Source organism: Suillus clintonianus (assembly GCF_016758775.1).
Source record: "Suillus clintonianus strain FC179 chromosome Unknown DEU56scaffold_104, whole genome shotgun sequence".
Taxonomy (NCBI): Eukaryota; Fungi; Basidiomycota; class Agaricomycetes; order Boletales; family Suillaceae; genus Suillus; species Suillus clintonianus.
This window is the reverse complement of record NW_024539328.1, coordinates 89,154-103,236: the sequence shown is the minus strand read 5'-3', so window position 1 is coordinate 103,236 and position 14,083 is coordinate 89,154. Positions and strand designations below refer to the sequence as shown.

At 49.8% G+C, this 14,083-nt stretch overlaps 3 protein-coding genes across 3 annotated transcripts; all 3 read right to left on the bottom strand.

The window, feature by feature from the left end:
• Positions 1-535: 535 nt before the first annotated feature.
• DEU56DRAFT_983733 (polyketide synthase) lies at positions 536-8,228 on the bottom strand. Its single transcript, XM_041359965.1, has 8 exons — positions 7,295-8,228; positions 6,592-7,239; positions 6,217-6,544; positions 5,984-6,168; positions 4,706-5,928; positions 1,349-4,644; positions 852-1,294; positions 536-792 (listed from the first exon to the last, which is right to left on the bottom strand). Exons 1-8 carry the CDS (start codon positions 7,907-7,909, stop codon positions 736-738), a joined length of 6,795 nt encoding a protein of 2,264 aa, XP_041203786.1. The 5' UTR covers positions 7,910-8,228; the 3' UTR covers positions 536-735.
• A 1,842-nt stretch (positions 8,229-10,070) lies between these two features.
• DEU56DRAFT_828867 (uncharacterized protein) lies at positions 10,071-11,694 on the bottom strand. The gene has a single exon (XM_041354449.1). The coding sequence runs from the start codon at positions 11,489-11,491 to the stop codon at positions 10,280-10,282; it is 1,212 nt and encodes a 403-aa protein (XP_041203785.1). The 5' UTR covers positions 11,492-11,694; the 3' UTR covers positions 10,071-10,279.
• A 657-nt stretch (positions 11,695-12,351) lies between these two features.
• Positions 12,352-13,065, bottom strand: DEU56DRAFT_828866 (fungal hydrophobin). Its single transcript, XM_041354448.1, has 3 exons — positions 12,886-13,065; positions 12,665-12,832; positions 12,352-12,611 (listed from the first exon to the last, which is right to left on the bottom strand). The coding sequence occupies exons 1-3, from the start codon at positions 12,985-12,987 to the stop codon at positions 12,564-12,566; spliced, it is 318 nt and encodes a 105-aa protein (XP_041203784.1). The 5' UTR covers positions 12,988-13,065; the 3' UTR covers positions 12,352-12,563.
• Between the last annotated feature and the right edge of the window lie 1,018 nt (positions 13,066-14,083).

Genomic DNA, 14,083 nt, shown 5'->3' with positions numbered 1-14,083 from the left:
ACGAGGCTAGTGATCTTGCTGAAGATAGTTTTGGCGGGATTCTCCACCTCCGATCCGAACGTCCCTCGCACGGTGCTGTGGGCGAGAACGACAGCCCTGGCTACGAGAGCTACATTAGTTGGCGGTTCCTGAAATTATGCAAGGTCACTCACCGATATCGGTGCAGCCTATATCGATTTAAGTAAGGGATACGCGCAACTTCTGATGAGTGCGGATGAGCATAAGGAGTATGAGCAAGCAAGTTTGTAGCTGTGACGGACAAGATCATGGTCGTACGAGCGGGAATCGTAAGTCGTTGGCAGTAGCTAGCAGCTGGACGACGAGAAGATTGGGGACGAGTACCGTCTGAGTACCGCTTAGCTAGGGGCTATTTATACTGCTCTAGGTAGTCTGATGTCATGTCTTAATTTTTGTCAACCTCAGGTTTAGGACTGTACGGTTACATCACTTTGAGTGATCAATGTCTTAGTTGTGCCTCCCAGTGTCATCCATCTGTTTTCAACCTGCGGCCTGAAACATCAAAACCGTTTATAGACGGAAGACAGAAATCGCAGTCACGTTACATAGTCAACTGAATATATTGATACAGAAATGCAGAAACACGAGGAACGAGAAACGCGTTTGTAAGATGCAAGCAGGAGGATGTTGATCCGGAGAGAGAGAAAATAATCTATAAACAAACGAAATATAATGTGGTATGAAGCAAGCATTGAAATCAAAAGTACAGGGTATCCTTTATAGCCTTTCCACATAATGACACGCATCCTTGAGCTGCTGAGACGTTTGTTCAATCTACAAAATCGAGCGTTAGTTGATTGTTGCCTCCAAACATGATAGTGTCGAACTCTTACATTTTCGGGATTGAATGGTCCGAAATGGTCGCCTGGAATCGACCAAGTTTTTACAGGGGACCGGGTGAAAGCTTCCCATTCACTGACGACGGCACCTTCGCTTCCACGATGCTGCAGCCAGTCAGGAACGGTCAGACCCGGAGGAGCATACCCCTCAGACGAGCGAAGGAGAACTACCGGAACCTCGAGCTTTCCTTCACGGGATGGATTGTAGACAGAAAGGAGTCGCGAGCTTTCCTTGAATTGTTCCGCGACAAGATTCAGAGTTCCTGAATCAATTCCTTTCGAGTGCGCCTTCGTGACGTGGTCTATGACCGATGATGATAGGGGCACATGTTTGCCAGGACAAGGAGAGTCGATGAGAACGATGCCGTGGACACGGACGCCATGCTGAACGAGCCTCTTGGCAGTTTCGAAGGCCACAACACCACCAAATGACCACCCTGTAGTGCACTGTTAATAATGTCCTGCTGAGCAATAAAACAATGACCGCTTACCGCCAATGATAATCTGATCCGATTTCGCACCCAGAACGACGTTGGCGTAGGACTCTGCCATCTGCTCAACACTCTCCCATTTTCCACCGGTAATCAGACAGGGATTGGAGAGAGCGAAGACGTCACGGTGTAATGGCATCACACGATTATAATGATTGATCAAGCCGCTGCCATCGTGAATAAGAAGTAGCGGGACAGCGATGTCGTCCTTGCTGAATTGGAGCCGTGACATGCGGGTATCAAACGATGCAGGTTGTAATGTTTTTGTCGACGGACCAGATCTTCCCGAGGACTTCTTGGGGGAAGAGGATTTATTGAGAGAAGCGTTCAATGATGCGATCGTGGAATAAGATTCGAATGCGTCGTGAGGGAGGTCAACACTGAGCTCGGTTTTGAACGCGTGTAGAGCCTCTAATGAGCTGAGGGAGTCAAGGCCGAGTGATTTGAAGTCGGCGTCATCTTCTACATCAGAAATCGGAAGGCCAAGTACCTCCGCAATGATACCTCTGATGCGGATGAGTCTGTCGTCATCAGACACCGTCACTGTCAACGCAACAGATTTAGCTGGCGACGAATGGGATCTTTCTACAGGTTTCTGTGGGGCTCTTTCCACGGACTTCTGGGGCGAAGAGGATTTATCGAGAGACGCGTTCAATGATGCGATTGTCGAATGCGATTCGAATGCGTCGTGAGGAAGGTCAACACCGAGCTCGGTTTTCAGCGCGTGTAAAGCCTCCAATGAACTGAGGGAATCAAGACCGAGTGATTTGAAGTCGGAGTCATCTTCAACATCAGAAATCGAAAGGCCAAGAACCTCCGCGATGATACCTCTGATGCGGATGCGCCTATCATCACCAGACACCGTCACTGTCGACGCAACGGACCTAGCTGGCGACGCATGTGATCTCTCCAAAGATTTCTGAGGGGACCTTTCCACGATCTTCTGGAGCGAAGAGCCTGAGGATTTATCGAGAAAAGCGTTCAACGATATGATCGTCGAATACGTCTCGAAAGCATCATGAGGAAGATCAACACCAAGCTCAGTTTTCAGCGCGTGTAGAGCTTCTAATGAACTGAGGGAGTCAAGGCCGAGCGATTTGAAGTCGGAATGATCTTCTATATCAAGAGTCGCGAGGCCGAGTACCTGCGCAATGATATCCCTGATGCGGATACGTCTGTCATCATCAGACACCAGGGTTTCCGGTGAAGACGGCCTGCTGGAATTACCAGAGTTGCTTATCTGCACGCCACCCGTGCTTTCTGTACTAGATCGCGAGCGTCCGAAAATGATACCCTGCGGGGTCGCATGTGGAGTGATAGCGTTTGAATCGGTCCGGGTTCGCGTCTGCGCAGAGGCAGAGTCTGCTGCAGTCGCCAACCCCCGAGCAAGACCGCTCAAGCGTACACGCTTGAATTGAATGCCTTTCATAAGCGCAACAACACGGCGAGGTTCTTGGTCTTGGACGGCATAAGCCTCGGTGAGGACGATGTTGTCAAAGGACATCCACGACCCGCGACAATGAACTGTGTATGATTGGTCTTGATCGATATACTCGGAGAGCATCTTGAACGACTCGATCTCGCTGCAGATATAAGCATCGCTGACATCGCCTTGCATGTTTGCTAGGAATCCAGCAGTGTGGAGGAGGGTATCGGTGAAAATGGGATGAGCGGCGAAGGAGAGTCGTGGGCCGTCTGAGGGAAGCTTGACCTGCGCTATACCATCCATCCCATCCGCACTAGCAGTCAGAGTCTGGATCGTGTGATACTTTGCAGAATATTCAACAACGCGAGGGAAGACAACTTCATATAACGTCCGAGTGGAAAATATCTCCGCTTGGCCTTCCTTCCGCGAACCAATCTCCTCCGCGCTAAGCCTCGGTATGAGGCGGAACTCACTGTCAAGACTAGCAGTAGTCTCCCGGATGGATTGAAAACGGATTTCTCCGCGGACGTGAACCGATTCATCAAGAGAAGATTGCAGTCTGGATGTTATAGTGAAGAAACCAGTGCCGTCTTCGTGGATGGTGACATGCGTGCGGACAACACGGTTCACTTGGGGATGGTAAACAAGTGGTTTCGCAAAATGGACCCCTCGAAGGACAGCCATGCTCTTCCCGAAATCGAAGCCCAGATGGCGCCGTGAAAGATCTGCACCTGAAAGAACTTGTTCAAGATAGATTGATGCTGGGCATAAGCAGTGCTCTGCGACTTTGTGTCCTTGGATGTACGGAGCTAAAACCTCGATGGGAGTATCGAAACTGGCCGCATTGCCGTTCTCGCGAGATGGGTACTGTACCCACGCCCGCAGAAAGGGATAGTCGGATATCAGATTGGCTTGCGTAACGATTTGCGGTGGGGCTGTGGCTCGTGCTGGGGCCGGTGGCGCCGTGGTTCTTGCTGGCGCTGGCGCTGTCCTTCGTGCTGGTGGCGATGCTGGCGCCAATGCCGGCACCTTGCTTTTCAACGACTCCAAAGACGGAAGAAAAGGCTCCTTATACGGCACCCATATCTTATGCGTCTCAAGTGGATACGGCGGCAAATCCGCACACGTCCCCGGAGCAACCTCCTCAAACACATTCCGCCAGTTCAAAGGCGCACTGGTCCTATACAGCTGCGACAAGCTAGAAGCAAGCGTACCATTGTCATTCTTGCTCAACGAAGGCAATAGCGCCGCTTCGCTCGGAGCAGATGCACAAGCCTTTATCATCAGCAAGCACGATGCTTGGGGTCCCATCTCGATCCACGCATCTATCTGTGGCAGCGACGGGTGCTTGCACAGCGCGTCGACGGTTGGCGCAAAAAGGACAGGCTGGCGGAAATGCGTAGCGAAATAAGTGGCATCAAAAGTCGCAGAGTCCCCCACAGGAACAAGCCTGCCAAGCACCGTAGACCCAACCGCCACTTTCGGACACCCCAAAGGCACAGTACGCGCTAACTGTGTAAGATCATCAAGAACCGGATCCATCGCTTGACTGTGATATCCATAGGGAACGTCAAGGAGACGCGCTTTAGATCCCGTAGCCGCTAACTCCCCAGTCAGGACCTCGAGTTGAGAGAGCGGACCAGAGACGACGCAGGCACGATCACTGTTGACGCAAGCGACGGAAAGATCCGCGTATGACGTGTTTTTTAGAATGGGTTTAATCTGTTGTTCTCCGAGTCTGATAGCCAACATGCCTGTCGTACCCGAGGCGCAACTACGCCATGTCAGGCGAGCGCGTGACGCAACCAAGAACAGGGCTGCCTCAAGCGAAATCACCTCAGCGATAACTAGAGCAGCATATTCACCGAGACTGGTAGGTTATAACCGTTAGGTTTCGAACCAAAAATGCATATATTGGAGTTAATTCTCACCTGTGCCCCACAACTACGGCAGGCGTCAAACCCCAGTGGATCCATAACGTTGCTAGCGCCACTTCCAGCGCAAACGTAGCAGTTTGAGACGCTTCGAACTCTTCCATCCCATCCGCACTATCCATGGCTCCTCCAATGATACTGGGAAGAATATCCGCAAATCCTTTTGACACGAGGTACCGGTGACATCTGTCAATGCAGCGCTGAAAGACCGGAGAGCTCGAATAGAGAAGCTTCCCCATGCCGCGATAATAGCTTCCCTGACCAGAGAAGACAAAAACCACCTGACCAAAATTTCCCTCGCAATGAGTCATTTCTGCGCTTGCAAGACCCTGGACGAGTTGCTCCTTGCTCACTACGTCTACCGAGATTCTGTAAGGGTACAATTGTCTCCTAGCCGTGGCAGTATACGCGATGTCGCTCATGGGAACCGAACGGTTCCTGCCGTCGTGGAGCCATTTGAAGTAGCTAACACGGAGAGTTTCGAGTACCTCGCGAGTTTTCGCAGAGATCCCGAAGACGTAAGACGCTCCACTAGCTGGGGCTTTTGCTTGCCTTGTATACTCCTCAACAATGAGTGCCCCATTTGACCCTGATGCTCCAAAGTTGTTGAGCAGCGCCATGCGAGGGGACGAGCCGCGCACCCACGGCGAAGGAAGCGTGTCGATGACGGTGTTGTCCTGGGCTAGCGGCGTGATACGTGGGTTCAGTGTCTTTAGGGAGATTTGAGCAGGGATCGTGTCGTGTTGGAACATGAGCAAAAGTTTTGCAAGGCCGGCTGCGCCAGAAGCAGCTTCTAGATGCCCGATGTTGGCTTTAATCGACGTGACATGAAGGGGGTTGCTGACGTCGCGAGCACGGCAAAGGACAGCACGGATACTCTGGAGCTCGGAGAAATCTCCAGCCTGAGTACCAGTGCCATGCGCTTCTACGACACTGACGCGCGACGCATCGACACCAGCGTTTTTCAAGAGCCTATTCATGAGAGCAACCTGCGAAGGTATGTGCGGGTGGGTGATGGAATGCGCAAGTCCACTCTGGTTGATGTCGATACCGCGGATGACACCGAGAATATCGTCGTTCTCTGCAACTGCGTCTGAAAGACGTTTGAGCACGAAGAGAGAGCATCCCTCTGATCGAGAGTAGCCGTCAGCTGATGCATCGAATGATTTGCATTGACCGGTCGGGCTGAGGAAATGCCCATGATCCAGGCCGATGAACATCTGCCAGGGGAGTGTCATTAGCGATTGGTATCGAGAACACAAAAATCTCGCTTACATCTGGACTCGACATGACATTGACTCCACCTGCAATTGCAGCATTGCAGTCCCCGTTCACAAGTGCACGACAGGCTTGATGAAGTGCAACGATTGACGACGAACAAGCAGTATCAAGAGTCATAGAAGGGCCGCCAAGCTGCATCGCATACGATATACGACCACTAAGAAAAGCTTTCAAGGTCCCTAAATGTCTGTCAGAACCAGCAACACATCAAGAAGGCGGCTGCATACCCGTGCTATAATGCACGTCAATATCCTCCCGCAAATTGTCCGCATAATCGTGGGTAGCCGTACCGATAAAACAACCAAAGGTGTCACGCTGGAAAGACGGGGTAGCATCTGGAACGTAACCAGCGTTTTCAAGGGCGTCATGAGCAGTGTGCAGGAGAATTCTTTGTTGTGGATCCATGCTCTTTGCTTCTCTGGGTGATACCTTGAAGAATTTGTAGTCGAACTCGTCAGGACGATCTATGAAATTTCCGGTGTGGACCTTCATCCCCCGACCGCTTTTAGCGTCGGCAGATGTGTAGCGCTCCAATTGGAAACGGTCCGCAGGGATCTAGAAAAAAATTATCTCATGAAACGCCATAGACAGAAAGAACATACCTCAGAAATAGTATTAATTCCTCGCTCAAGCAGTTCCCAAAGCTCGTTCGCATTTCTTGCACCACCAGGCAAGCGAAGCGCCATCCCGACAATTGCAATCGGCTCTTGTTTGAAAGTATGCCCCGTCGCAGCATCCGGACTGCTAGAATCGCAAACGGTCACGTCCCTACAAATAATTTTATCGGCTGAGAGCGATTTCTCGAGCATTCGGAGAAGACCAGAGCTTGGGCCGAAGTTTAACACTTGTGTAGGAGCGTCGGACGGTGCTGCACTACCGAGCCCCTGTACCACAGACATCCAGTCCACAGGAGACGCGATTATCATGTCGAGGACTGCGTCAACGAGAGAGGAGTGCTCAGAGCCCTGCGTCACAGGCTTCCCGGAGATGGTCGAAAAGACGGGATATTTCAGGTCTGAAAAATCAGGAAAGCGAATCAAATGATTCCCGACATCAGCCAAGACTTGTGCGCGAACACTGCGGAGGGTGTGTGCATGGTATAAAGCGTCTGTAGTTGTCGGATGAATGATGCAAGACTTGGAAATTGCAATCGATGACGAGAAACGCTGTAGGATATCGGGGCGACCCGAAATAGTGACGTGCTGGGTATCTAAAATAGCCGTCAGGTGAAGGGAGGCAATGCAGTCGTGCTGATGAGCCTAGTCAATTTTTGGAACATGTTATTAATATACGGGCGCTTCTCACCTTTGTTTCAAAATCGGAAATGAAGCCCAGTACATCAGATCTATTCAAACCGATACAAACGACGGTCCAAGGCAGTGTTGTGTCAGGAAAAACTAGAGCCGATTGAAGCTCTTTAGTTTTATGCTGGATAGATCGGAGGCCGATCCAGAATGCTAGGCGAAATGCCTCTACTGCATTGGACACGAATGTGAGTACACTGTTGGAAGCTCCTACCACGCATGCAGTGACGATGCCAGAGGAGTAGCCGAGGACGCCGAGACGGTGGTCAGGGAAAGGACCACGGCTGTTAGGTTCTGCTGAGCAGTGGGCAAGGTATCTCAAAGCTTGGACGAGGAAGAGTGAAGTGCTAGAAATGATAGGATTGTTCTGGTATACACTCGAAGGTGATAGAAGTGAGGTGGCTTCCTGGAAATCGAGGAGGGAAATGCAGGATTGGTTGAGCTCATTTTCTGATAGCTTGGAGAGCTCTAGATGGAAAGCCTCGTGACATGAAGCCAAAAGCAACTGAGCAGATGGTGAACGAGAGTCACGAAGAGCCTGGTTCAGAGCCAAAGATAGAGCAGCAGAGGAGGAGCCTTGACCAGGAAACAAGGGTACGAAAGTATGAGATTGCATACTATGGGTACCGGGCTGTTGGAATGGTATACCTTTGTTGCGAACGGATATTAAAGGACAGGATGAGGCTAAACAATTGACCTTTGAGCTTGGGTGCTCGATGAGGCCTAGGTTGCGAATGCTATGTTGGCCTTTTAAATACAGGGGAATGGGGGTTGGTATGATTGCCGTAACGTTAACCGCGGTCGTAGGATCTAAATATTAAAAATAGAAAAGCTGGTTGCGGATTGAGTGGGAAATGAGAGGATGTTATTTTCACATTTCTAGGGCAGTAAGCTGTTGTGAACCTCCGCGGCGTATCTCGCAGAACGACTTGAAGAACGAACACGCGAAGATTAGAAGCTACATAAACATAATTAACATTTTGAAAACGCCGTGTGAGCTGCCCTTGAAGAACAAAGTTGTGCCTAGGTGATCATGTCAATCCATTCAACCCAGCGGTAGTTCGCAAGCGCAAGTGACCGAGGGAATTTCCCGGTGACTAACAGTAAAAACCCATTATAGATCCCAAAATGAATAGGAAATGATAAGCATGTGATAAAGGATCGGCGACAGTATCTGTCACACTCATCTCGTTCCTGGCCTACCACTTCCCTCCTACCCTTTGCATTTCAAGAGATTCAAAGCCTACCTCTTACTGCTTTACTCTCAAGTCGAAATGACAGCGTGGGTCCCATCAGAAAATCACGTAGGGAGTCGAGGTTTAAACAGACAGCGTGAGCAATCACGCTTGTTCTAAAATTACTATCAGGGCTGTGGAAACGTGGTTCAACATTACATTCAAAACAAACTGAAGTGAATAACAACCTCGAATAGGGGTTAAACAACTCCATGACAGCGTGGTGAGTCTATCAGATATCGATAGGCTGTGAATCAACTTAGTCCCTTTGGGAAAGTACACGCCGCTGCGCCAGATTCAACGAACTAGACAACCAAGTTAACTGGAACTTCATCTCCCCATCCGCACGGACCTCGTCTCATCAAGATAGACTTCGGTCAAACTTCGGTTAAACGTAACTTCTTCTTAAGACTTGTGAACGTCCAGATTGATCGGAAAGATAGGACAACAACAGTGGGAGCTAGCTGTGGCTATCGTCAATACTAGCACGACAAGGCTAGTACCACAAGCTGCGCATGCTGAGTTCAAATCTCTTACCGCAGCAGTCTTGCCTTTACTACTAAAGGAGTGTTGGCGACCAACATCAACATGGCTATCCAAGTGCGTTCGTCAGTGGAGTCCGCAGCGACGCATCAACAACAGCCAATCAACAGCTGTCAATATCTCACCCCGACTCCATCGGACCGTGCCACTCGACGCCAACAAGCTCGGCAGCCCCTTGATACACCGACGTCGGTCGACATGTCTAAACAAATTTAAACTTGGCGCTCCCGCTAACCGAGCACAGAACTCACCATCTGACTTTTGCCAATCTGGAAGGGGGGAGGGGATCAGATCCGCCGCGACTGTCGGATATGCGTCAAACTAGGTTGGCAAACTTCAAAATTGCTATCACCTTCTCGAGCTTCGGATCCTGAAATCAAAATCCTGAAATCAGAATGCACTGACCCCTTGGCAGGTCCACCCCCTCTGATGATCTGTCCACTTTCGACATTTGATCGCCTACGAGTCGACAACACGGACCGACAACTCCTATCGTGTGGCCTTGCGTAGCAACATTCATCATTCAGCCCCACTGACGTCGAGGATAAGCATTGCGAGCTCTGATCCTGGAGCGACCGTGAGCGACCGACTGAAGTTCGCCCAGAAGGAGATAACCACTAAGCAAAGCAATCATCGCGGAGCCATATTTCACCGGTACGATCCTGATTCCTGGAGAACTGGAGAACAACGAGCTCGAGATTAGCCACGGACTTAAAAGACGTGATGAAATCACCGATTCCAAACGAAACGAACGCGCTCCACACGGGCGCTTCCAGTGCGGCTTTAAGTCTATTCGAGTGCCTCAAACTTCTAAAATTTCGCCTCATCAAACTTTCATGCCACTACTGACATCTCTTGTGCCTATTGAATGCTTGGTCTGATAAGGCGATTCATTTATCAGATTTATACTTTCCACTTCTACTGGAATGAACCTTCCTTGCAATTACAATGACCTGTCTGGGCTAGGTACACCTCATCGCCGTCACTCCCCATGTAGAAGTTTGGGTTTATTTGCTACAAGCTTTAGAATTAAACATGAGCAAACAAAAATGGTCTAAAACTCAGTAATACTAATTAAGCGAGACGTACAACGATAGCTGAACCAAGAAACTTGATAAAGTTAACCAAAACTGACCAGTGGTGATCAAGAGATCGCAACAGGCATCGAGAACACGCCCTACCCATGGCATTTCCACTCGCCCGTAACATTATCGACTAGCTTTCCTAATCCTCCGCAGATCAGCGAGTTCACTGAGAAGTCTCGCGCGCTCGTTCAAAAGCGCAACCGTACGTTCCGTAGGCGAACAATAATCATAATCTGCCGTCCGCTTTTGCTTTTGCTTTTGCTTTGATGGCAGTGCGGAAGGCGAAGTCCCAAGAATAGAGAGGTTATCGGCCCAGGTACGCGCCGAAGGTGCACTGGCAGGAATACGCACCGACATCGTGGGCATGCGAGGGGTAGAATTATTTTGGTTCCCGCTTGTCACGGGAAAAAGCCCAGAACTCCGCCGGCGCTGACTCTTATCTTTAACAGGCGTGCTCGCATTAAGCTTGTTCGTTGCGAACGCTTGCATTTCAAGCTCAGAATCGACAGCGCCGATCCAGCCTTTTAGACGGATAGGCTGGGGTGTGGGAGTTGGAGGCTGTTCTAGGGAGGAGGTGGAGCAATCGGGGTCTGAGTCTGATCCTTCTGTTGAATCATCGATATTGGACGTGTTGGGCTCGTGGAAATATGAGGGGTCCTCGAGCTCGTGAATACAGTGTGGCTGGGTATCGTGCAATGACTGCGTCTCTGTATGATCTGAGAGTTCAGAATCCGCCATGCTCGTGTCAGACTCCATATGAGGGGCGTTATGCATCGACAGATCGGTCTGCGCGCTCATAGTGGCAGTAGACCGCGTGGAGGGAGACGCAACGCGTGGATGGCGCGGTACGTCCGTGATATGCGACAAGTTGTACGAAGGTTCAGGACACAACAGCATCGACGCCGTAAGATCCACCTCGCCCTCGCCCTCACTATCCACCTCCTCGATAATCCCTCGTTTCCTCCCAAGCCAACAAAGCAGCTCACCAACAAAAACAGTCTCTTCCCAACACCCATCCGCCAGTCTCCGCGGATCAAGGTCCGCGAGACCGACGTCCTCGTTTGGTGGGAGGACATCGCACTCGAGTACGCCGAGGAAAACTTTCATGGCTTCTACTTTTGCGAGGGAGGAGCGGGAGGCGCGGATTGGAGCTGGGATGGGGAGGCGGGACTCGAGGATGGATTCTAGGATTGCGAGGAGTAGAGAGGGCGCTAAGTCTGTTGGGGATGTGAGCCCGAATGGGAGAGATAGGCCGGCGAGGAGCGCATTTAGAGTCGGAATGAGAGTTGGAGGAGAAAATGTTTGCGAGAATTCTGCAAAGGAGAGGTCAGACATCAAGCAGGACGAGGCGAGTGGCTTGAGGCTGGATAGATAGCGTGTTACTCTACGCGGGCTGGTGCTTGTACGAGTGGTGTAGAGGTTGTGTCAGAAAGCATGCAGCCTGCAGGTGGTTGGATCAGTGACGCATTGGTCGAGTTGAGCATGACCCATTTCAAGAAGTTGAAGATCGCCGGCTTTTAGCGTTCACTTGAACTTCTTCAAGAAGCCGCCACCACCCATATGCATTGTCCGTATCAGTGAGTGCAATTAAGCACCGTCTTCTAAACAACGTCTGCGTTTTGCGTTTACGAGGTATTCATAGAGCCACATTACCATGAATCTATGTCGGCTTAAGCTTATGTTTCCGATTCCTTAAATTCAGAACATTGATCGTTGATCCCTCGTGTACAAAATATTTGGGCAAGTCATCCAAGGTCTGCGTTTTGCGTTTGCGAGGTATTCATGGAGCCGCATTACCATGAATCTAGTTTCTAAATATTCGTGCAAGTCATCCAAGGTATGTGCACATTCTTGATAACAACTTCGCAGTTCATATCCTGACCCAGAGTCACTCCGCTGAATATAAAAGCACGCCATGATTTCGTGTACGGTGTACGTCTGACAATGGCCATAATGTCACTAGCTTTGGCATAGCTATGTCGCCTTAGCCGCATCACCATGAATGAAAGCTCTATAAGAGCCTATGATTCAATTCTGAATCCTGAAAGTCAGGTGCTCGTTGATCCCTCATTCACACGAATTTCAGCGTGTACGAAATATTCGCGCAAGTCATCCGAGGTACGTGCATATATATTTTTGATAACAGCCTTCGCAGTTGATATTTTGATCCTGATAGTGACACTGCTCAACGCTGAGAACAGAAGTGCGCCACGAAATTATCTAGGTCTGACAATCGCCCAATGATCAAAAAGACGAAACAGTATTAAGTTCCATTGGCAGGCAGGAAGGTATCATGGTACTGCTACTGACGAATGCACAGCAAGGAGCGTATGTTGACAAATAACGATCAACTAATTAAGGTATACTGTCCCAGTGAGTATCCGCAACCCCCATTATAATCCGTCGCTTAAAGGTTAACGTTGATAGGTGTGCAGCCAAGGTTGACGAGACCGTTCTGAAAGGACGTTTGTCAGGGCGCAAACTTACAGGATACGCGAAGGGACTCACGTATTTGTTGTCCTCGCAGCAAAGTGGCTCCTGGTTGGCTTCACAGCCGGAGGATGTACCAATGACGGTGACACCAGAGCACGAGAGACCGACAAAGGCGTTTACAACTGCAGCAACGTCGACGAGACCAGTCTGGTTGAAGGCTTTCTGAGCTTCCGGTGAATCATACTAGATGTCTTCGATTAGAAATGCGTTTGAACACTGCATAATTCAAAACTCACGGTGGTGACACTGTTGCAGCACGAAATTGCACCAGTGTTGCACTGACCGTCTGCAGCGACGAAGAGGGCGAACGGAAGGAGAGCAAAGATGGCGGCAATCATTTTTGATGAGAGAAGGAGGCTGGTTAGGAATGATACTCGGTGGGTAGAGAAGAGGGAGGTGAGTTACTTTCGACTTGTTGCCCTTGCTTTTATGCATTCCCTCTCCCTGATTTACGGAATTATGTACATTGAAATTTTCAAAGGTACGAACTGTCATCCTCGCCTCCGAATTCTGCTCATTCGTTCTGTAGCGAACACGACGGCAGTGGACTCTCCAATCGAAAGTCTTGGTACCTCCATATCGACCTTGAATCTCCATCATGCTTTCAATGAATCAGTTTCACTAGCAACCGCGAGGACCACTAAAGACTCTTCTGGACTCTCGTGGCGTGCCGCTTAATTCTTCTGTACTTGGAGTACGTCTTGGTGTCGTTATCCCGAACGGGCCCAGACAGGTGTTCTTCCGAGGAGGTCGATGATTGGTGGAGCTATCAGGGTACACTTACATAATTCCTCCTTCAAAATTTTCCAATCGCCGCTCATTTCCCCCGCAAGCGTTTCGTCGGAGGTAATCTGATAGGTCCCTGAACTCGCGTTTCAGTACACATTGCAGCTGATTGACCTACACCAGCCACAGCATTGTTTCAAGTCGCATCTCTGTACAATCCTTTCAAGAGTTCAGAATCGGCCAGGGTAAGTGCAAATGATGGGCGCGGTCTTCAATGACCGGTGACATAACAGCATCAACGTGGTATATGAAAATACAACAAATTTTTGAAACACCTGTTTTTTTTATGGAACGGTAATTATAATTGGTAACTGACAAGAGATCGAATCGGTCATTCAACGCAAGACGAAGAGGTCACTAGCCTCAGGAGATACGCTGGGGAGTTTCTCCCGTCTAAACCGTTGGTTCACTTTCACATATTTCTCATGCAATGTCACTACAGCACTTCTCATTTCTTGACGAGTTTGCTATCTGTCGCGTGTGGACTCGTATAGCGAGTATGTATTTTCGTTTTCTGTGCTGTTTCCAACGGAAATTCGCCCGACTTCGAAACGCATATCGCTTTGGCCTCGTGCATCTACAAGAATTGCGCGTACCTTACCGTCCCAGTGACCAGCTCATCATTGATAGTAAAAAAAGAAAAGCCCT